Source organism: Bombus terrestris, chromosome 9 (genome assembly GCF_910591885.1).
Source record: "Bombus terrestris chromosome 9, iyBomTerr1.2, whole genome shotgun sequence".
Taxonomy (NCBI): domain Eukaryota; kingdom Metazoa; phylum Arthropoda; class Insecta; order Hymenoptera; family Apidae; genus Bombus; species Bombus terrestris.
Window position 1 is genome coordinate 17,188,041 of NC_063277.1, and position 24,806 is coordinate 17,212,846.

A 24,806-nucleotide genomic window follows, 5' to 3' on the forward strand; every position below is an offset into this window, starting at 1 on the left:
AGACGTTTGGCGGTGGAGAGAATTTTTTCGAGTATCCATATTCGCGGTCTCGGATTCATATTTCCACTGCATCGGATATTCAAACTCTATTCCTAGCCCAGGTAACCATTTCGTTCGATAGTCTCTCCCACCCTTTGGGGCCAGTGTGCTTCGCCGCGCCGCTAAAATGGCAGAAATCGATGTACTCAAATATTCCATGAATACCGCGGCAAAGATTTCTGAGCTTAAACGCGATGCGATACATAGTTATCGCGTTGGGAAATTATTTATACGATCGCATGCTTTACGACCAGGACACAGTGAATCTCCTCTCTTTATCGAGAATCCACCACCTTCACACGGATTTTTAACGCTTTAACGGGAATTTTATTCGCCGACTGATACAGTTTTCGTGACGCAATCTGCGTTACAACGGACCCTTTCAGGCTCCCTACGTGCACAAGGGTTATGTATTCAATATGTAAACCATCTGATAGTATGATCGATCCTTCCTCCTTTCCTGTTTTATTTTCATTCTTCGGACGTACGAGTTGAGAAAACTTTGAATACGTTGCTTTTTATCTCCTACTTGATAGCATCGAGCGGGTAATGTTACCGTTGTTTGGATCCTTGAATCTGTCTAAAAAGATGGAGTCAAAGAATAGCGCGGAGGAGAGATTCTTACCTCTGCAACAACTCGAATTTTGAGAATAAACCTGGTTTTAAAGGCAAGCTGTCAGAACCGAAGCAAATATGTCATGGTATATCTTTTGCACGTTTTAACACTAGAACTACCGGCATTTGAGACGTAGCTATCTCTACCAAAGCTAGTCAAAATGACTGATCTTTAAAAAATACCTAATAGTAGAATATTTTTATATTTATTGATCTATTATTATTTTACAAAAGGAACTCCATGTTCTGAGATCATAAAAAGTGTATAATAACAACTTTAATAATAACAATAAGTACAATAATGAAGAATATTCAGTACCAAAACCTTTGGTAACAAGAATATTAATAGATGTTTCAAAACATAGTTGCCTGTGTTTTTAATTGGCCTTAAATTGCGACGAAACGTGATTTCGTTATTAATTTCAAAGCCTTCTTTTTTCCGTACTTTAACAAATTCAAACAACCCTCTCAAATTTTATAAAGATACACTCTCGATAATATATGGTTAAACTTAGTAACGATACAAATATTCAATAGCTCCAAAAAATAATTAAACGATGGATTATCGTATAATAGGATTATATTGCTTAAAACATTGCCCATCCGTTTGGCAACCCTTGAAATCGATATTCGGCTGAACCATAGGCTCGTTTGTTCGGACGAATGACTTTCGAAGAGAAGAAAATCGATACATACCTGAAGAATCCCACGTATCTGTCCGCTCTTGGTCTCGACGATGCGCGAAGCGTAGCGGATCTGCGTGGCAGCTCGCGATACCTCGCGACCGATCAACACGAGGATAATAATCAACACGAGGCAGCTTTTCGATCTGCTCAAGGACCTCGTGACCAGCGGCCTCTTCCTGGCCGCCGGCTGGCATGGCAAGAGCATGACAGCATTTGCTGGCGGCCACTCGAAGCGACGCCAGCAGCATAACCGTCGAACACGACTTCAGCCACGGCCTCGAAGGTCTGCCGACCGCTCGCCGAGATCACCTCCGCTTAATTCTAAACGTTCGAAATAATTTCGCTTTTCAACAAATATTTTATCACGTGTCGGTTATCGTATTAATTCTTTTTTATTCGCACAGGCTACAGCGTAATTGTAATTCTGTACCAACGATATTCAATCTTCTTCGCGTCATGACACACGTAAATTAATTACTAGAACTAGTTACCTGCAGTAATAATGATCTAATGTACAATATAAAATTGTTCCATATAGTATACCATAAAGCCTAACGTAATAACGTTTCCAATAAAAGCACTATTAGTAAAACGAAAGGGCTACTGTTTCATAAATTTTCTCCATAAATGTACTTTCAACTACATTTACGTCAAGAATTAACTAAGATCATCTTCGTTCCACGAGATGCTCGATTTATTTGAAAAAATAACCCGCGGCAATCTTCTCCACGCGTCTTATAACTCCGTCAAGATTGCATCGAGAGACTTACCTCAGCCGTCACCGGAAGCGATACAATGTTCTAGAGGTACTTTCAATCAGCGGGACCAGTCTCGAGTTATTTTGTAGGCCATGCAACGTTCTTCGCCAACGAATCGCTTCGTAACTTCGTTATGCAAAACGTCTTTGAGTAGTTGCAGCTCGCGTGGCCCGCGGCTGAGATCCAGCCAGCCACTTCTGCTTCTCTTCCGCCTGTTCCTACCTTCCTTTTCTAACCCTCTCTTTCGGCCGTGCAAGTTAAATTGCACTCAAAACATCCCTCGAACACAGGAGGGAAGAACATGGCCCAGCCTGAATACCTTTTTTCCGTTTCCATGAGAATTCTCCTGGCTTCACGATGCTGGTCGTGGTTCTTTCCGAAATCGACGTGGCTGTTTCTAAATCGCTAAAACCGAGCGCCGATCTGAAACCAAGAGAAGGCGAACGTGAGTCCAGTTCTATGTAGAAGAAGGAATGTTAGGGGGAAGGGAGGTGAGAAGCTTGATCAGAGGGATGCCCTGAGGGAAAGCAAGTTTTCCCGGAGCAATCAGTGCCACTCCATGCTTGTGTTTTCCATTGGATCGCCATTCTCATTCTCAACCAGCTGTACACATCTGCACTATGTTATTTTCTCTTCTCCAAGCTGCATTTCTCTATTTCTTTTTAAATAAATCTCGATAATTTGAGATTCGAGACAACGTGTGTTCGAATTTTCAGTGAAAGTCGAAGCTTCTGGTAACTACAGATGTTAGACGCGGTTACATCGATGGATAACGTTACTAAACGCTCAAATTTACAACTTGGCTATATCGGTCCTACCGACTGTACGTAGGCTTGCGACGAACAATCTTTCTCGCTGCGAGATAAATCTTTAAAGCTGACAAGCTGCGCCGGATCGTGGTGGAAGATTGGACGAGCTTCGAACGAAAAGAGCAAGATTAGTCCATACCGGATGCTTCGTCTTCTCATAAGTAGCGATTTCATAAATTTTCATTTCATAAATGTTTCGTGAAAACAATATTCGCGACAAATAGACCGAGAATGTTTATGCAAATCTTGATAAATATAATTGAAACATTTACGCTTACTAAATACTTCTACTTAGAACGTTTACATTACATTACATTTTATGCATTTTATATACGTTCGTATATCACGTACATTTAGTGCAGTCTTGCACCTTGAACTTTTCCATAAATGCACAAAACTCCGTAGCCTAATGATAACTACGTAGAATCTTGTGCGTGTATTACGATGTGCTTATTTTCATTTGTGATTGTTTCTTTGTAAATTTGGATTTCGTACATATGAATAAATAAACTTAATTATTTTATGGTAATTTGGAAAATTTAAATTGGATGTTTTTAAGCCTCTGTTATATTTTCCTTTGGCAGACGAGAGAAAAGTAGGAATTATAAAGTGGACAAACAAGAAGTGAGTGCACGTAATTAATAATATCCGTACGTATTCATTAGTTGCGTATCGGTAAATGAGAACTGAATTCTACGATTCACAGTACAATTGTTAATTGTTTTAAACGTCAGTGTTTGAACAAGAGGCGAATTTTAACTGGATCGTAATTTCAATTATTAGAATGCTTCGAGCCAGATAGATTTACAGGCGATTCCGTAAAAGCTTTCGTTCGAGCTTTTTCTTGTTACCTTTGCAAGCCTGTCATTACATAATTAAATTAATACAATGCGATCCAAATAAAGAGTCAAAGAGTTAAAAAAAAAAGGATGTAACAATCAGGCACCTTACCTTCTTTTAATTACTTTCCTCTAATTAAATAATTAACTCTCCCACGGGCGTCGATACGTCTTTTTACATTCAGGAAGTAATTTCTTTCTCTTTATCGTCGCTTGTAATTTTTCACGAGAATAAAACTTTTCATACGTATTATTCCTTGTATTATTTTATTACATACTTATTACTTACATTTAGCATTATTGTGTTTTAAATACATCCCAGATTAGTCGATAAAACATCTATTTTTATTTATTCGTCGTGAGAGATTTTCTTTTTTAATTCTAAGAAAATTCTTCCGAAATTCACTGATCCTCGATTACGTGGTATTCGCGTGTTCATCGAAAATTCCAGATAAGGGCGTACCTACGTAGTTAAGGGTGCATTCGAGTGTAAAGAATGAGTGAGCCCGCGAGAACACGATTTGGAACCGTTATTCATGCCGCTAACAAAACGATTTGTCAACTTTATCGTTAATGTAACTCTTTGCGAGCTTCATAGACCTTTCAGGCTTCGCCCAGTGATAAAAAGAAACGTCGCGTGTCTCCTTCGCGTAGATTAACATTCTCTATGGTAACTTCGAACACGATACCATCCTGGCAGAAATTTATTATTAATCGGACTCGAATTTTCTTCATTTGTACCATGAAAAATTAAGCTGGAACGCATGTAAATACCTGGAGTGTTTCACGTTAACGGAAGGAGACTGTTTGAGAATCCTAATGGATTTTCTTCTGAAGGACCAGCACCGTTCTCAGCTAGCCGCAGAATGGAAAAATCTCTTTGATGCTCGAGAAAACAATCTCTTTTCCGGTGAGATCGGGCTAATGATTCTGGTTTTGAAAAATATGTGGGAAAGCGCGTATAAAACGGACACGACTCTCAAAGCTTTGATGGTGTTTCAGGGTTTAAGGGAATTCATAGTGAAAAGTTGTACATAAGTACGGCGGGATATTGCACTGGTAAGCGAGGTTTTTAGCTCTTCAAAGCGAATCTTCATGGAGAACACCTGTTTTCTGGAAGTTAATACGTACTAAATAGAATTTACCATCAGACTGGTGCGTTAATTTGCAAATTCTTACATATAATGCGATTATGTAAATGTTAACGATAATATTAATTTCTTTAAAATATTTCGAATCGATTGTTATCGTGATATTATTTAACTTTAAAACCGATCTCAAAATTTATGTAGAGATTACAAGGTGCCCATTACAAACATATATGTACCTAGTTGATAAAAAAGTTAGTCTACGGTATGAATTAAATGAAACGAAATCTGTTTAGAAAAATTATAAAATGTTTCGTATAGCATATACGACATGAATCTAAATATTTTCTATTACAAGTGTTTAAATACTTTCATGAACCAGTGTATATAACGCATTATCGGTTGTATTAATGAAATAACGTAGAACGCGCATGATGTGTCGTTGCTTTTGAATGGGTTAATAAACGATCTTCGTCCAACTCTCCAGCGCGCCCTTTTAATTCAATTGCACTCCCATTGGCGCGTTGACGGGCTATCAGAAAGGGAAAGCAGTTCGCCTAACGATTTGATCGAGGGAAACAGGATTGAGGCAGCTGAACGCATTTCCGGCCAAGTCACCGAGGGGACGAGCCCGCCGGTCGAGGAATCGAAGTTCCGCTAATTTAATTCCGAGTCTCAATTATCGGTCGCGTCGGATTCCCTGAGCGGCTCTAACTTTCAAGCCTCTACATCCCCGGATAGAGGGGGTTGGTTCGAGCGCGCGTAATACAGCCGCGAGATCCTGCCCCTGTATTCCGCCACTTTATCTTGGGATTGACGTTTCATCCACGGAAATCGACAGCCCGAGAACCGACGGGATTGCTTTGCGGCCGCATGCTCGCCGGGGAATAAAGGCGAAAGAAACAGCAACAAAATGGTGCAAAACCTGGGGAAACAGCGGAAGCAAGGCGAATGGGAGCGGGAAGATTGTTGTTCTGCGGGGAAATTTGAAGCTGACTCGAAGGAAAGAGCGATGGGATATGGCTGAGCAAGAATACTTGTGACAAGATTCTTGGCTGACGTCTTTGCGGAAAACGAATTTCATGTTTGTGATTAACTGTCGATGTTTATGTACACTGGCTTAAAATAGTATTTGAACTTTTATTACAAAAAATTTATTTATAAAGAATATATTATGTGCGTTATAGGGAATATTTGGAAATTTTAATGGCGAAATTTGAAAAATTACTAAATAAGTTATCTTATAATAAAATAAAGTTTCAATTTATTGAAAGATTAGGTTTATAACAAGATATATTTTTAGCTGAAGGTAATTAAGGAAAGCTGATGTAATTATTATTTTAAAATTGACAATGATTATGAGAATAAGACCTGGAAAAATTCTATTGCAATTTTACGCAAAAAAGTTAAAACGTGTGCAACGTCACCAATACCACCAACAAAGTGGAAGTATTTGTAATGTGATTTAAGGTCGGCATAAATTTTACAATTCGTCAATTCAGCAGTCTCACTGGTGCTTTTCTCTTTAGCGAGACTATTAAATTATCTTTTTTACTGTGGCAGTAAAGTTGAAATGATAGCGCGTTTTACAATTCGAACAAAATACTTCCCACTAAATATTGCCGTCTATAAAGTGTTTGAATGATTCGGAAGAGGAGCGGGTCGATATTCAGCACGAAGTTGGCAACGCATGCGCCTCGATTATGTTTCGTATCGAGCAACTTCAGGGTACTGGCACTCCTCAGTGCTACTGAAGCAATTGGGAGGGGAGGGTTTTCTGTCAATAAAACCTCTTCTGTGATTCTTCTACAAGAGAAATTCTTTTCTATGTAAATAATTGAAACGCTAACACTTCTGAACGAATTGCCAGAATATGTAAGTACTTATATATGTGACAAATTTTTCCCTGAAATTCATATCCAGTGTTTTTGACATATCATAGATGTCAAATTAAAACTTTCTATAGATACATTTCTCACCCGTTCTTCTAGTAGTTCTTTACATTATGATTTTGATATAAATTTTGTGCATCGTATTGTAAATTTTGTACTGAACTCTTTAATTTATGTACTTTTGTTTCATAACATAACCTCTATCACGTATTTTCCATACTCGGTTTATCGAACGTTCGCATTTGTCATTTCTTTTTCTTCCTCTTCCTCTTCACAATTTCACATTTTTAGTAAAGATTGGCATATTAGAATAACGATTAGGTTTTTCTTAATTGCAGTACAATAAATTTTCAAGATGTCGACATCTGCGATATATATTTTAGACGTGAAGGGGAAGGTTTTGATCTCACGAAATTATCGTGGAGATATAGAAACGGGTGTTATAGAAAAGTTCATGCCTCTTGTAATGGAACACGAGGAGGAGGGCAATCTTACTCCGATTATCCAAACCACAGAATGCACATATGCATATATAAAGTACAATAATTTGTATATTGTATCCACTACAAAGAAGAATGCAAATATTTCCTTAGTATTTGTATTCTTGCATAAACTGGTGCAAGTGATGCAAGAATATTTCAAGGAATTGGAAGAAGAAAGCATACGAGATAATTTTGTAGTCATTTATGAGCTTCTAGATGAATTAATAGACTTTGGATATCCACAAACCACGGATAGTAAGATATTACAAGAGTACATTACGCAGGAAGGTCATAAACTTGAAATTCAACCACGCATTCCCATGGCTGTGACCAATGCTGTATCCTGGAGATCAGAAGGTATAAAATACCGTAAAAATGAAGTGTTTCTAGATGTGATAGAGTCTGTGAACCTTCTTGCAAATGCTAATGGAAATGTTTTAAGTTCTGAAATTGTGGGTGCAATAAAGATGAGAGTTTATTTGTCTGGAATGCCAGAATTAAGACTTGGTCTTAACGACAAAGTATTATTCGAATCTACAGGCCGTGGGAAGTCCAAGTCTGTGGAATTGGAAGATGTGAAATTCCATCAGTGTGTCAGATTGTCTAGATTCGAAAACGACAGAACAATTTCATTCATTCCTCCGGATGGAGAGTTTGAATTAATGTCTTACAGACTGAATACACACGTAAAACCTCTGATATGGATTGAATCTGTCATTGAGAGGCATGCCCACAGCAGGGTAGAATACATGGTAAAAGCGAGATCGCAATTTAAGAGACGTTCTACGGCCAACAATGTAGAAATTGTAATCCCAGTACCCAACGATGCAGACTCGCCCAAATTTAAGACTACCATTGGTAGTGTTAAATATTCACCAGAGCAGAGTGCAATAACTTGGTTCATTAAGTCATTTCCTGGTGGTAAAGAATATCTGATGAGGGCACACTTTGGTCTACCATCTGTCATTGGGGAAGACGTGGAAGGGAAGCCACCGATTCAAGTAAAATTTGAGATTCCGTATTTCACTACTTCTGGAATCCAAGTGCGTTATTTGAAAATTATAGAAAAGAGCGGGTATCAGGCACTACCATGGGTGCGGTATATTACGCAAAATGGAGATTACCAGCTGAGGACGAATTAAACTTAAGAAATTTATGAAGGAAAAAGGCAGAATTTTTGACATGTTACGTTAATGTTAATCAGAAATGCAAAACTAGTCGGTTTGCTACGCTTAGTATGCTTCCGAATGTTTATAATTAATTTTATGGTAATTTTCGGAAACGATCGTGATCTGTATAGAAATTAAGATCTTGTAGAATGTAAAAAACTAGAGTTTGCGATATTGACCAATAATTTATCGTCATTGATCTTTATTTGTCGGATTTAGTGTAATTTTAATCTTTTTTACAGTTTTAATACTCGCTAATATTTTGTACATTTTCTTCATGTTTTGTATATAATTTCTTAGGAACATTTTCAATATTCTCCTCTCGTACTACCATAAATCGTGTGCAACGGCGATGTACTTAATTTATTGACTGTATGTTTTTTCTCATTCCATATTGCAAATATGAACTACAAATAGTATTTTCCACATACAGGGGCAACTATAGTATACATTAAATTACCCAATATAAAAAAAGAGAAGAATTGTAAATATGTAGGAAACCATGGTATTTGAATGTCTTCATGGAATTGTTAACGAATTATAGGCATTTTTCGGTATTAATATATGTGTAAGTTCTAATAGTATTACAAGTTTATTATTGTATATCAGTATGACAAGAGATAATAATGTTGTTATTATTGTAAACAATGTATTAGTAATTTAAGACATTGAGATGTATTAAATTTTTAATAAAAACTATCTATGTTTTTTCTTATTATCCCCAATTTTCTTATTATAAATCCCAATTTTTCATTAAGCTTTAGATACAGTATTCAAATTAATCAAAGTTCATCATGAAACTAAATATGATTTTATTAAAGATTTGTAAGTTTGAAATCTTTTTATCTGCTAAATCATTTCAAATTTTTTTTTAGATTTAATTCGATGGAGCTACATTCCTTCTATGCACATTTTACTCTTTCATTTCGTACCTTAACATATAGACCGTTTATTTACCATCTCCTGTCCACGACCGACTATTTACTCAACTGAAGGAAATCACGTCTGAAGAAAACTGTAGAAGATTTGTAGAGGAACAGAGAGAAAATTAGAATGGAGGGAACAGAAGGAGGAAAGAAAATGCATTCCCTAGCGGTGGAAGAGTTGCTATCCTCTACTTCATTGATGATTTGACTTTATAATCGAGACGGTCTCGTTCAATTACGATGGAATTTCTCGCGGAATTTCGTGCAAACAGTGCTGAGATTCAGGACGAGTCGATCGCTCTAGTAAATATCTCTTTCTCGTAGCTGGATTCGGGCGGGATGCAGACGATCTAGAGTCAATCAAATAAATCATCTCCGAGTTAACGATTATTACGGAAGGAGGAAACAATATTTGTCCATCTATACGGCAAATACATTTGTGCCGTTTGCTACGATCGGTTACGTTCTGTATTACGGTAAAATTTCTGATTTCGTTGGTGAGACTCGGTCAGCAGTTTTCCAGTTCTCCATACGTTGGCTGCTTCCTCTATTTTTCCCTCTCGGATAAAATAGCGAAAGAGATTGGTTAACGTGCGAAAACACTTGATGCAGCGTAATTGTGTTATCGTGGAAACAAGCTGGCTGCACGGATTTTTAAATGTAAACACATTGTTTTTCGATTTAATCTATTTACTCGCTTGTTTCGAGCAGTGTTTTTTTTTTAAATAGGAAAATCAAACTAACGATATTACGCGTTCTTTATGCGATTTTCTGTACGAGTAATTTTAGTGTCATGGGGTTTATATATTTCTGTACCACTTTTATTAATTCGTTGAAGTCATTGTTTCTGAACTTCTGTTATATAATATTTTTGTCTGTGATGCTACTGTTTTACCTTTATTGCGGGTATTACATATATGAAATATATTTCTTTTATTATTTTTGTTATTTACGACATCGTCAGTTTTTGATTTCAGGTATATTCTCGTTTATGGTATCGCTGGTTTGTTCCTATTATTGATACATGAAAAATATACTTTTTTTATTATTCTTGTTATTTTTTTTATTGCTGGTATCCTTTATTTAGTATATTTACTCTGTACTGTTCCGCAAGCCAAGCATTATTTTTTCTTTTTTTTATTCAGCTTTTAGAGTGGAAAATTTTCTAGACGAAATAACGCAAGATTTGTGTTATCGTTTTATTACATAAAAATGAAATTCAAAATATAATAAAATGTAACTACAAAAATAGCCTTTATAAGCTATCGTTTGGTTAATTATGGTTTGAAATTTTAACTGCTCGATTTTGCGTACTTCTGGTCAGACTTTGTCGCGTTGTATCTTGCACCTTGTACCTGTATAAAAATTCAAGATCCTAGGACGACTTTATAGCGTACATTTTTAATCGTGAAAAGTACATGTGCGATACACTAGTGACTATATCGCCAGATTTTCATAACGTTAAATATCAAAGTTCAATAAAATGCAATGAAAGGAAAGACGAAGAGGATTCGATCGATAGAACTTTTTTTTCGGAAGCCCTCTTCACGGTTTAAGTAACGGTTTTATACTTTATCGGTAGAACGACATCGTAAATTACATTTTAATTAAAATTGAAAGGCTTCGATCGTTGTACGCAGCTTCACGGAGAGGAAGGGGTAACAGCGACCGGTCGGTTCCCGCGCCATCTTCTACTTTCCGTTCTCCTTTCAAAGCTCACGTAGTCAAACGAGGTTCAGTTACCTTTCCCTCGTCCTTTTATATTTTATAGCGAGCGCACCGCACCGTGGGGTCATCGATGCGCTTTTGTGCCGAACAATTGCCTACTTCGGTGCACTACACTTTTATTACGTAACACCGATGGCCATTGTGCTCCTATGTAACGTTGGAATTCGCGAACCTGGTAGATTTTTTCTTGAAACATCGCGTCAAGCTTATACCTCCTTTACTTTGCTGTATGTTCGTAAATTACGTCTTGAATTTAAGAAATTAATGAAATCTGAAGAATTGGAAGATTACAGTAGTCAGGGACCAAAAATAACAGTCATTTTGTAAGGTTTTGTGAAAAATGTTATTGTCAAATGTGACTTTTGTTTAAATGGACTAAAAATGATGTCTTTTTTGTTTATTTGAGTCTAATAATTAAATGTTCGTATTGTTATGAGATATATTAGTATTAGTTAGTATAGTATTAGTTAGTTAGTATAGTATCATATATATATAATAGTATTTAAATTTTTATATTGCCATTTATTTAGTTTCCAGAAGATATTGCCAAGTATATGCTGTGCAGTGTGTACAACAGAACTATTTTTCAATTGTTCTTTCCACAGAATAATAGGTACATATAATTGGATTAATTTTGATTGATTTTAATGAAAAATTATACATAAACAGAATATCAATTTACTATTAACTTTTATAATCCAAGATTTAAAGTGTTCTTACGAAACTCGTAGTTATAACTATTAATTTATGAACGCGGTATACCATTTTCATATTTGTGGAGAACTTTTTTTCTAAAAATTACTAAATAGGCTATGAGGAATGATAAGGTTTACGACAACATATTTTTAGTGGAAGATAAGATAAAATGCTTAGAACAAAATTACAATAATTATGATAATGAACCAACGGGCATTACCTTGGAAAAATTCTACTCTAATTTTATGCAAAAATGTTAAGCCACGAAATGTAATGCGAAACTGAGTGGAAGTATCAATAATTTGATTTAAGATCGATATGAATTTTTTAATTCGTCAATTCAGCAATAATCATCAACGCTTTCTTTCAGGTATTACAAATTACCTTTTTTTTATTAATAAAAACAATAAAGTTGAAAAGATAGCGATCGGACAATTTTTACATGAGAACAAGGGAGGAGAGTAAAGATAGTAGTAATAGAAATAGAAGTTAGCAACGCATGCGCCTCGATTACGGCTCGCACCTCGTACATTCGTAGCGAGCAACTTCAGGTAGTGCCACAGTGGCACTCAAGCAACTGGGAGGGGCTGTCTCTTTTTTGTCAATAACATCTTTTCTGTTATTCATTTATAAGAAAAATTATCTTCGATGTAAATAATCTAAAAGTTAACATTTCTTCAGGAATTGCAAGCACACGTAGTAAGTACTTATATATGTGACAAATTTTTCCTTGAAATACATATCCAGTGTTTTTGACGTACCACAGATGTCAAATTAAGACGTTTCATGGATACATTTCTCATTCGTTCTTCTAGTAGTTCTTTACATTACAATTTTGATCAAAATTTTGTGCATCGTATTGTAAATTTTAATTGAACTCTTCCTTTAAATTATGTACTTTTGTTTGATAACATAACCTCTATCACGTACTTTCTATACTCGGTTTATGGAACGTTCGCATTTGTCATTTCTTTTTCTTCCTCTTCACAATTTCACACTTTTAGTAAAGATTGGAATATTAGGATAACGGTTAGGTTTTCCTTAGTTGCAGTATAACAAATTTTCAAGATGTCGACGTCTGCGATATATATTTTAGACGTGAAGGGGAAGGTTTTGATCTCACGAAATTATCGTGGAGATATAGAAACGGGTGTTATAGAAAAGTTCATGCCTCTTGTAATGGAACGCGAGGAGGAGGGCAATCTTACTCCGATTATCCAAACCACAGAATGCACATATGCATATATAAAGTACAATAATTTGTATATTGTATCCACTACAAAGAAGAATGCAAATATTTCCTTAGTATTTGTATTCTTGCATAAACTGGTGCAAGTGATGCAAGAATATTTCAAGGAATTGGAAGAAGAAAGCATACGAGATAATTTTGTAGTCATTTATGAGCTTCTAGATGAATTAATAGACTTTGGGTATCCACAAACCACGGATAGTAAGATATTACAAGAGTACATTACACAGGAAGGTCATAAACTTGAAATTCAACCACGCATTCCCATGGCTGTGACCAATGCTGTATCCTGGAGATCAGAAGGTATAAAATACCGTAAAAATGAAGTGTTTCTAGATGTGATAGAGTCTGTGAACCTTCTTGCAAATGCTAATGGAAATGTTTTAAGTTCTGAAATTGTGGGTGCAATAAAGATGAGAGTTTATTTGTCTGGAATGCCAGAATTAAGACTTGGTCTTAACGACAAAGTATTATTTGAATCTACAGGCCGTGGGAAGTCCAAGTCTGTGGAATTGGAAGATGTGAAATTCCATCAGTGTGTCAGATTGTCTAGATTCGAGAACGACAGAACAATTTCATTCATTCCTCCGGATGGAGAGTTTGAATTAATGTCTTACAGACTGAATACACACGTAAAACCTCTGATATGGATTGAATCTGTCATTGAGAGGCATGCCCACAGCAGGGTAGAATACATGATAAAAGCGAGATCGCAATTTAAGAGACGTTCTACGGCCAACAATGTAGAAATAGTAATCCCAGTACCCAACGATGCAGACTCGCCCAAATTTAGGACTACTATTGGTAGTGTTAAATATTCACCAGAGCAGAGTGCAATAACTTGGTTCATTAAGTCGTTTCCTGGTGGTAAGGAATATCTAATGAGGGCACACTTTGGTCTACCATCTGTCATTGGGGAAGACGTGGAAGGGAAGCCACCGATTCAAGTAAAATTTGAGATTCCGTATTTTACTACTTCTGGAATCCAAGTGCGTTATTTGAAAATTATAGAAAAGAGCGGGTATCAGGCACTACCATGGGTGCGATATATTACGCAAAATGGAGATTACCAGCTGAGGACGAATTAAACGTAAGAAATTTGTGAAGGGAAAAGACATTTTTAACACGTTACGCCAATGTTAATCGTAGATATAAAAGTGAAAACTAGTCGGTTTGCTACGCTTGGTACGCTTCCGAACACATTTACAATTAAATATATGGCATGTTTCGGAAACGATCGTGATCCGTATAAAAACTGAAATTTTATAGAATGTAAAATTAGTTTTTGCGATATTGACTAATAATTTATAGCCATTGATCTTTATTCGACACAGTATAATTATATATTAGTATAATTCTAATTCCTTTTGCAGTTTTGACACTTTAAGGTTTTTTCCGTGTTCCTCATGTTCTGTATATAATTCTTTAGGAACACTTGCAATAATTTCCTCTCATAGTACTATAAACTATGCAAATGCAAAGTATGTACTTAATTTACTAGTTGTAATACGTTTTGATCCTATGTTATAAATATGTATTCCAACGAAATTATTCAATGTAAAAAAGAAAAAGAAAAATTGTAAATATATAGAAAATTATGGTATTTGATTGTTTTCATGGAATTGTTAATGAATCAATAGGCGTTTTTCTGTACTAACATAATCTGTAATAGTATTATAGACTTATTATTGTATGTCAGTATGACAACGAATAATAATATTGTTTTTATTATAATAATAATTTAAGATACACAGAAGATTTATTAAATTTTTAACAAAATCTATCTATACTCTTTTTATTATCCCGAAAAATCCGTTTTTTATTGTTTTAAAAATAAACAGTTTTATGAGAAGCAAAATTTCAGTTCAAAAGTTTTTCCTGTTATTTATTATCAAGTATATATTCGATATTTCCTTTAAAACTGACCTGACTCGTTCATCAATTTTACTTTCTTGTAATCCAGAAAAAAAAGAACACATCACGTTCTAAAAGAAACATGCTAATAAATAGAACCATTTCCTCCTATTTACTCGCTTAATTCAACTTCGATAAAATCTACATTCGCAAGGTCTCGAATAAACCTGGCTATGGAGTTGAGCGGAAGTCATTCGAAGTTAAAAGGCTGCCTACCTATGAGACTTTTATTCGCAAAAAGGCTATATCGCGAATTCGTTTGATAGCTTCGAAGGGAATCAAAGACGGTGGTATTGAAAAATCGCGAAAACATTACGCTCGATGTGGTTTCCCTTGGAAAATCTGTAAATATTCTACTGTGGACTACGTTGAATCGCGCGAACAGACGGTAGGACACGGAAACCCGATTAGAGCGAAACGCAGCGAGTCTTTTTTATTCGCGCGGCCGCGACACGGTCACGCTATGCAAATTTCGGTGGTGTGCACGCTGTGTAATAATTTTATGGAAATTGCTGATCCTGCAAGGAATTTCGAAACGCATCTCGCCAGAGTAATACGTGCACAAACGTATCGGAAGATGAAGAAAATAAAAAAAAAGGTCATCGTGAACAACCAGACCGACCCGTTCTACATCTTAAAGGGATTCTTTATATTTATTTGGCAATTTTTAAGAATTCTTCTCTTAGCTTGGTTATCGTGACTAGAATGTTGAACAAGTTCTACAATGGTTTCGTTACGTGGTTTGTGTTATGTATTAGATACGTGCGAGGAACTGATAACCACTCTCCGTTATCGCGGGATAAAGTATTTTTGAATAATTTCACCGTGTATTACGTAGCTCTTTGTGTACATGAGAATTCTTATAGACTGGTTTTTCACCAGAAACTTGAATGTGAAGTTCATTCTTTGTCAACAACGCTATTAACGCAAAGTATTAAACATTAAAATATCATTCTTTAATTGTAACACGGTATTAAAATCAGAAAATTAACAAATACGTACTTGCAGTGACGTTTCTCTTCTGTAATCTTCCATTGATATTTTCTCTTCCAAAGAACGAAAGCACCAAAATTTCTCGATTAATCTAGTTATTTTACGTATCTTAACATTATCTACGGCCTATGGTTTACGCCCCAAACATAATTCTCACTAGACAAAACAATAAATATTCTTGGGATACGTCAGTTATTTCCCTTATCTCCTTTTTCATCGCTTTGCATCTGGGATTTGTATATCAATTCGCAACATCGGCTAGCACATCGAAGGATATTTACGACACACGTTTATTCGAAATTTCCTCCTATGGTATGCGCGTTTATATACTCACACATACATACATATTTATAATAGTACGAGCATGCACCTGTATTATATCGCAGTCTTCAGCCAGAGATGTGATCAATAAAGGTTAATGTATACTCCACGAGTTTTCCATGGGCAACTGCAATTTTCAGTTTATCGGTTCGCACGGTGATGCTTCGAAAGAGAAATCTATATATAAATTCTTTATTATACCACAAAGAAGGGTAATTTATAGCTCAGATCCGTTATCGTGGTGTTCGTGATACGGATGGATAGGTGGACCATCTTGCACAATTATTATCAATTAACGAGTTATTAGCGAAATTTTACAAGTCACAAGCTACGAATTACAACGAATTTGTCGCAACTCAAGCTTTTTAAATTTTATATTCAGTCACGTTTCGTAACGTATAACACTTCTATTAGACGTTTTATTAATATTATAATTAATTACTCGTTAAAAAATGTATATTAAATATCTTTTTGAAATCAAGTCTCTCGAACTCAAACAACTTGGATTCAAGTAATTTGACTATTATGAACGAATCTTAAGGAATCTCCTACTCTCCTTAATTAAAATATCTTATCTACGATTGTCAAATTGAAGAAAACTTCAAAGGCGCTTTTAGCTGTCCGAAGAAAAAGAGCTTATTCCTTTCCTTTGGTTAAAAGGCGAAGAACATGGGAAACTATAAATATTCTAACATATCTTGACCAACAAAAAAATAGTAAATAGCAGGGTTTAATTAAAGGGGATAAAACATGTCGATATTTTCATTTGGAAGATGATATTACCTGCTTCGTACACGTTGTTCATATTGTGTATCTTGAAAAAGGCTGAGAGAAAGCATGCAAAGCCGGCGAGCCATCCGAAACCCATTAAGGATTGCAAATTATTGGAGCGAAATGATTCTTTCGTTTCTTTCCCTTAATCTTTTTTCTTTTTTGTTTCTTAAATGAAAGCGTGGCCTTGCGAAGTTATTTCGTGAAATTGTTTTTCAATTGGAGGATTATTATTTCCTTTATCGTTAGAGCTAGACTTGTAATATATCTATATGTAATTAAATATACCGTGTAGATATTAAGACAAATTACTATACGTATATGTTCATAAAGTATTAGAAATACAAAATTAATCATCATAATATTCTCCGAATAAAATTCATTATACGAATACAGATATTATATATTATTGTAGTATCGAGGGAAAACCATAAGTAATTAAGAGGGTCTACTTGACCATGGGACATGTGCGGGCCAGGTATTCCAGAACCAGGGTATAAAAGGTAGCCGTTAGTGAATTGAGGAGCTTTAGTGTTGCCATCGGGGCTTTAGTGTTACCAGCAGGCTTTAGTGTTACCAGCGGGCTTTAGCGTTGTCAGCGAGCTTTAGCATTGCCGGAGTTGTCGGACTTTTAGTGTGTTGCCAGCGAGCTCCTCCAGTGTTGTCGAAGAATGTCGTCAGCGTCGTCAAGGAGTGTGGTCGGCGTGGAAGAGAGCCATTGTGACGAGACGAGTTAGCGACGAATGATGACTGCGTGCATATAGACTGACGGAGTATCGCACTTGATTTTATGTTGGCGTCAACGATATTGAAATAAATCATACCGTTACCAAACTAACTAACACTATATCTTACAATTTATCCTATATTATTCTCTACGTTTATCTTTACTAAAAATACATTTACGTAAATACCGTATCTCCATCGCGTCTCTCAATTAAAATCACATCAACAGTACCAAAGGCCATCTATTATTTATTCAGAGATTTGCCCGATAAGAACAACGAGCATCAAACAAATCCGAAATATACGAGCGTAATCCTCAAGTACACGCAAGCAATTTCACATAAGCCACGATCAAACACTTAGGCCATATCATTATCAGCGTGAAAACGAAGGAGATCGATTCGAATTAAGAATCTGTAATCTCCCTTTGAGCGGTGACGCGTGCTACTCGTCGCTTGATCGATCTTACAGAGGAGATAGAGGTTGAGGCTCAATTTCATGGTTCCCCTTTCACCCTTAACGTTCCTTTAATAGAAAAAGCAAATTCACCGAGGAAATCAGACTGGAAAGTGGCGGTGAACGAGATACGAGGTACGCGTGCAACCCCTTAGGGGATCGGTTGCACACGTCTCGTGGAGCATCGGCCTCTCGATCGGCCCCGGAATTGCCCTGGGATTCTACGGGAATTCTAGCGAGGCCGATTTAAAAGTTGCATCCGAGATCCTGTCGCGAGATCCATGGCAGACGTCTGGTCGTCTCCGCCGCAGGATATTAAAACTTCGTGGGGGAATATATAGCGGTTGTCAGGTCGACTGGATACGTCGGGGGACGAATAAAAATGCGACTTATAGTACAGGCTGGAGAATAAGAAAAAAAAAAGAAGGACGGCCAAAGTTGCGTTTTTCTCGAGGGACTTGCGGCTACGACTGCAAAACTCGCCGGAAACGGAGATTTAGACGGTGTCGTTGTTGGGATTGAGGATGCTGCTACTCCGAGGACTTGATCGTGTAACGATACGAGAGATGTTTTATGTTAGTAAATGGAAATATTTGACATCGCGATGGTTGACTCGAGAGGACTTATGGCGTGATTTTGGAAAAAATATATCGAGTCGAATGGATTGGAAGAAAGTTCTTTTTAAATTTCGTTAATAGTCCATTGTTACCGAAACAAGAGCAAAAATGGAATTAAATTCGTTGGAAATCTTTTGAATTCTTCGTTCGGTCAGGTTCGTCGAGCGGCCGGCTTTTTGATCTTAAAGTCTTTGCTGTAAGCGCTTCTCTGTATGAAAAGTAGAACGTCAAATCGAATTTATACATTTCTATATGCACGAGTAACATAGAGCGAAAATTGTTTTGTCGTAAAACGAATTAGCACTGCAATTTGGACTTAATTTCAGCGGTTTCTGGGGAACGGCATCTCGCGATGTCGCTTAAATTCCGGGGGATCCATTGAATTACAGGAATATGAATCGCAAAACCCGTGGATAACTTCCGAGCTGTTTGGTGTACATTCACAGAAATACGTTCCAGAGGAGTTTGCCATTCGTAATTCAAGCCGAGTTTATGTACCTTGTGTACAAAGTGTTGGCGCGAAGTTACAGCGCTAGAAATACTCTGCTTTTGAATCCCGAAAGTCATCCGTTTCCATGGCGGAAGTGGATGCACGCTGCCTGGTCCCGGTGGTAAGTGACACGTGGCAGCGTCTCGCGAATCTAAGAGTGTCAAAACTTTGCCAGACATTGCTTGTTTATTCATTTCTGTATCCTTGGGTTACAAGCGAGATTTGACGAAGGTAGGTAGAAACGTTGCTCTTCGGAATTATGGGGTAAAAAATTCAAGATAATTCTGATTTACGAAGATTCTGATGAAAGTGAATAGAAAATCATGCTCTGAAACTTTTCTACTAAATGTCTCTTACGATGTTGCAAACGGAAACTAATCAGGCAGCGTTTGAAAGTAACTTAAGTACAAAGTAGTCGGACAACGAAGGATCTTGAAAGAGAAACAAATGTCCAAGACACCTAAAGATTCCACGGATTCGGTTATGAAATTTTTCCCATTCCGCCTACACGTTTCTTTTCGTTTCCCAAACGCAAACGATATTTCACCAGCGTGTAAACTTTTTCTCTTAATAACACGAAGCCAACCTCCGCGCCTTTTCTCTCGCGCAGTTAAGCGCCTTAATATCCTGCTTTCCCGGTGCTTTGCACAAAATTCGACGTCATAACGCCACGCCATTTTAGAGTTCCTGATAGCGCGTTAAGACGGCCTCGGCAAAACAACCGGTGATTAATGGCGATGCGTCAGACTTCAATGCACCTCCGGTTTTCAAAACCTGTGAGTTCGCTCGTACCACTCTTCCTCTCTCTCTCTCTTTCTCTCTACCTCTCTTTCGCCTTTCCATCAAATTCAAAAAACACGAATTTCACAAGGAATTCACCGTTCTATCGAAAACCTGTTCAAAGGCTCGGGAAAGACTAGGTGAGCAGAAGGGTGGCGTTTTAAACGCGAAGCTAAGCCGCTTTCAGAGGAAGCTCGACGAACTGGGACAGTTGAGCGGTGGTTGAGCATGTATGAAAACGTCAGACAGCGCGTAAATTAAGTGACGTTCATTTCGTGGTTCTCGAGGGACACGCTTGCCACGGCCCCGTGATAAATAAAAGTATATGTACGTTTAAGTCTCAAATGTTGGCGTTGAAAACGAGGCTCTGGCTTGTTGCAGTTGCCCGTCGCGCCATGAAAGGAGTTTATATATGCGTGCTTGGGCGTATAAAATCGTAGAGAAGCGGGCCGCGGTTTCCCTCGCTGCGGAGATACTACCTTGAATTACGGGGATCCGGCCGAAAAAAATTCCCTTCCCTGTTGGCCGCGGTGGTTCGTGACTGTGGAGAGAACCGGGACAACCGCCTTAAAAGTGCTCGAAAAAAACGCTACCCTTTTCCCTTCTATCCTCTGGCAAACCGGTCCAAAGAAACGAACTTCCTAATTTTCTGCCACTCGATTACAGCCGAGATCCGGCGGAAGTTGCAGTTTTTGTCGAATCCCTGTACTACCCTACGCCGTTTCCCGCGTCTAATTAACCTCGCGAATGTATCGCGCGTTTCAACTATACCGCAACTACGCTTTATCGCAATTTCTGTATTATATCTCGCGTGTTACGTTTCTGCTTCGGACCTGTTTTTCGGCTGACAACTTGTACGTTTTATTGGCGAAAGGTAGATTTTTACATGTTAAGCTGTCAAAGGGTTGTTAAGCTTAGCTAAAGGCTGAGTCAAGCTGGAGTTTGAAAATTTTAATCTAGTCCTTTCGAGCAAGTAGACGTTCTTTTTCGGAAATTCTCGAGGATAAAATTCCGTCTATATTTTTGCGCGTGACACGTTATGGAACGTTTCGAGATAGCGAGCTTATAAACGCGTTAGTACACTGCGCGACGATAGTCCCTGACAAAATACGATTTAGATACAAGCTTTTTGCCAAAAATGGCCAGGCAATTTCGTAGGATGGGAAAAGGAAGGGTATAGAATCACTCGCAATTTACCCTTTACCGTTGCAATCCTCCCCTGAGAGAGGACTGGTTGGGTAAAAATGTATGCGAACGACACGAAGAGATTCTCTAGCTCGTTATCGATCGATAGGACTCGGCAAGAGGCAGTGCACCGTGGTGGCTACGTAAAACCGAAGAAAAGCGAGTCGGTGGCCTAGCTTCGAAACGAGATTCCCGAATTACCCGGATTTCTCGGAAAAACCGGCATTTACACGAGTCATTTGGGAAAAGGCGAGGCCGCAAATCGCGTGCCCCGCTGTGATTTATCCTCCAACGTTCTTTCGGAGGAAAAAGCGAAAAAAAGCCGAAAGGGGAAGAGAAAGAGAAAAAAGGGGAAAAGAGAAAGAAGAAGAAGAACGCGGGAGAAGAAGAAGAGAATTTCAGGCGGATGGGTGTTAAGCATCCACGATAGACGAGCTCGTGTCTGTTCCACGGACTGACAAGAGTGACAAAACGCCACCCCTTCGGGAAGACCGCGGGATCCGTCACTGGCTCCCAGCCAATCGAGCTTCCTTGTTTTCGCTCCCCGTGCTCGGAGCTTCGACATCTGATTGCAAATTACGTTCTCGGGGTTACGAGTTGTTTCCGCTGTTCCGCCATAGCGGATCGATGCCTCTCGAAGGCGCTTCGTTTTTCTTCGTAAGCCCCTGGACCTCGTGAAATAATCTCCAACGTATCCGTCACGTTGAGATCGCTTAATTCGGGGATTCCTGCGAAGTCTGCCAGAGATTTCCTAGACTTTGCCTGTCTGCGCTGTTTTTAGCTATCGTGCAGTCATTTGTGACTTGCAGAGCAATCGCGCGAGAAGTTACGCTCGGGTTTTGAACGTTGGGAGGGAGACTGTTAACGAGAGTTGGTGAATTGAAACTATGGTTGGTTCGTGTAAAGCGCTTTGGTAATTGTTGGTATAATTTAGTGACAATTGGAGATTACAATGGAGAATAAAGAGAAGTCGGGGGATTAAAGACAGAGATCGCGCGATACAGCAGCAAGAACAGGCAGGAATTTCAAATATGTTTGTATAGGGGGTGTTTTACAAGTTTATGTACTGTTTGTAAATTTATGTATTGTTGGCGGTGCATTATGCGGGCGAATAATACCGTTGTATAAATATAACGTTATAGGTATTTGGCTGGCAAATATCTACCGCAATCCTCTTTGCTAAATTAAAAAGAAGCAGTAGAAAGACACAGTTGTTTCTGTTTATAAGAATCACGATGATTGAGAACACGATTGACAAATCGCATAAAAATTTGCAAGATTTTCTGCGTAAGAAGGAAAAATGTTCTCTGCCACAAGCTTCTTTCTTAATTAAGGAATATACAATCGTCTTTGTCCGTAACAAAATTCCATCTTACTTAGAAATGCAATCATAATATATTTAGTTTCTTCTAATTCTCTCTCGAGGGATAACCGACGGCTCGAAAATGTTTCGCGAGATCTGCACGGTACCTCGGAGTCGAAAAATGTGTTGCATTTCGGTCGGTGATTTGCGCGCGTCCATTTGCATTTTAACATTTCAATTTTGCCATGCAAATGACATTATGATCGCGAGGACGGCGTGTTCTTCTCTCCGTGGGCGTTATGGTGGCGATAAAAATCTGTCGGTGCCTCACCACCCCCGTCTATTCTTCATTTCCCTTGGAAACCTTCTGAATCAGATAGCTTTCACGGCGGTTCTCATTAGTAAGAGAAACGCCAGCAAATATTTATAGATACCGTTCCGTGGCATTTACATTCGGCGAAGGGAAAGAAAACGTTGCACAATGACGCTTTGTGACGTTGCAACGGTACCACGAACTCCATTTCCACCCTTTCCACTCTTAATACGACCATCTTTCGCATTATTCGTCATCCCTTTTCGTTCTCTGTAACATCGCCAACCTTTCATTCGACTGTTACAACGATGCTTAAAGTCGTTCTCCATTCAGAGTTATTAAAATTCTGGAATATCAAACGCGAATGAATGACTTTTATTGTACAAGGTGGCTCAATAGAACGAGGACAAATTGATACAGCGTATTCCGCAGATTATACAGAAGAAAATGATTTATTACAGAGCCAGAATAAATAAAATGATCATTGTCCTTCGAATAAGATCGCGTGACGTTTTTTACTCTCATAGCTACGTGTAATTATTTCTCGATAATACGACACTCGACGTTGTTATTTATTTATCAACGTGTAATTACACTGATCCCTCAATCTACGCGGCACTTGTGTTACGCGCTAGATTATAACGCAATTTACGAGGTAGTTTTTACGCGCGATCTTAATTTACATGGCTAGTCGCGTCAGTGCTGTATGAGATAAGAATAAAGGTACATTACGTTTCGCTAGTCATCGTGTGCGTACATATTTTTTCTCTGGTACTGACAGACTTTATTTACGCTATTTTCATTCGTGTAAAACGCGGAACGGATACTCCGCGTAAATGGAGGGGCGGGTGTATACCGAAATACGAAGTGCGTTTGGATTCAGAGCGTATTGAATCTTTCGAATCTTTCACTTACCCTTATCGTACCGCGAAAATTTCATTAAATTGCCGTACTTTGATAGTTAATACCATACTCGACAAAGCACTTCAGGGTTTCAAGCACCTGAGCTTCAACTAGATCAACTCTCCAACTTAACGAACTTATCCTAACTTTCACAAAATATCAAGTGTCTGCGAGCCAGACTCAATTTGCCACCAACTAAACCACATTGAAACATTCATAAAATCTTGCAGTTCCTTTAACGTAAAAACGTCAATCTGTTTATTTCCTTTATTAATCTATCTTAGCCTTTAGTCTTTCGTTATCCTCCAACTTTTAAACTACTAATGGATCACCTAAGAGGTTTAAATCGGGCAATCTTTAAACCTCGAAGACATTAAAGGAAAATCAGTAGAACAGTAGAATTTCAACGAACATCTCCATATTAAAGTACGCGTTTATATATATAATTTAAGAGAAGCGAGAAATTAAATACATACGAAAATTCTCATTAATTCGCAAAATAAAAAAATGTTGAAATTTCCAAGAAAGGCGGACGATTTTGTTTGTTCGTGGTAACCGTGAAAGGAAGAAGGGATGCTCATTACGTCAGCTCGTTTTGTCGTTGCAACGCGACCACGGACATTGGGAAATGCAAATAGAGAGCAGTTTGGAGACGTCGGAGGCTCTTCGACGTTAAACTCGAGAGTTAATGCATTCGAGTATCGCGGCGTATGCAAATACGCGGCAAAGAGGCTGCAGCGGCACAGCACACGGGCAACGTAGAGGCGCGGCGTCGATTGTCGACGTCGCGACGCGCGTTATGGAAATAAACGCGACGCCAGCCGGATACGATGATATTACGAATTAGATGGGCCGATAATAATTTCCGGCTGCGCGACGATGAATCGACGATGCTTTCGGGTATAATTAAAGTGCCGAAGAAACATAAACGTGCACCCTTACCAAGTTTATCGGAATTTTGAAGATTTTAAAAAACACTTTATGAATTTTAAAACTCTTTTACGAGGCTGCGCAAGTAAAGAGGATTATTACCCGTATCTCTGTACAATTAATTTCAA

The 24,806-nt window shown here is 37.9% G+C and overlaps 3 protein-coding genes across 11 annotated transcripts in view; 2 read left to right on the plus strand and 1 right to left on the minus strand.

The window, feature by feature from the left end:
- LOC100644811 (neuroligin-4, Y-linked) overlaps positions 1-24,806 on the minus strand; it is a 220,951-nt gene that overhangs the window by 35,389 nt on the left and 160,756 nt on the right. For all 8 annotated transcript variants that reach the window (XM_048408534.1, XM_048408536.1, XM_048408535.1 and 5 more), the window contains 2 exons: positions 2,111-2,521; positions 1,351-1,661 (listed from right to left, as the gene is read on the minus strand). In XM_048408534.1, the coding sequence (XP_048264491.1) occupies positions 1,351-1,545 (195 nt within the window). In that variant the 5' untranslated portion in view covers positions 1,546-1,661; positions 2,111-2,521. The remainder of the gene's footprint in view (positions 1-1,350; positions 1,662-2,110; positions 2,522-24,806) is intronic.
- Positions 6,558-9,076, plus strand: LOC100644932 (AP-1 complex subunit mu-1-like). 2 transcript variants are annotated; one of them, XM_048408540.1, is made up of 2 exons: positions 6,558-6,709; positions 7,065-9,076. In XM_048408540.1, the coding sequence occupies exon 2, from the start codon at positions 7,082-7,084 to the stop codon at positions 8,348-8,350; it is 1,269 nt and encodes a 422-aa protein (XP_048264497.1). In that variant the 5' UTR covers positions 6,558-6,709; positions 7,065-7,081; the 3' UTR covers positions 8,351-9,076. The 2 variants fall into 2 exon arrangements, with proteins under 2 accessions (XP_048264497.1, XP_048264498.1); XM_048408541.1 differs by having other exon boundaries at positions 6,559-6,709; positions 7,048-9,076.
- Positions 12,266-14,759, plus strand: LOC125384620 (AP-1 complex subunit mu-1-like). Its single transcript, XM_048408542.1, has 2 exons — positions 12,266-12,426; positions 12,773-14,759. Exon 2 carries the CDS (start codon positions 12,796-12,798, stop codon positions 14,062-14,064), a length of 1,269 nt encoding a protein of 422 aa, XP_048264499.1. The 5' UTR covers positions 12,266-12,426; positions 12,773-12,795; the 3' UTR covers positions 14,065-14,759.

Coding starts and splice junctions, on each gene's coding strand:
- LOC100644932 (XM_048408540.1), top strand. CDS start 7,082: ATGTCGACATCTGCGATATATATTTTAGACGTGAAGGGGAAGGTTTTG.
- LOC125384620 (XM_048408542.1), top strand. CDS start 12,796: ATGTCGACGTCTGCGATATATATTTTAGACGTGAAGGGGAAGGTTTTG.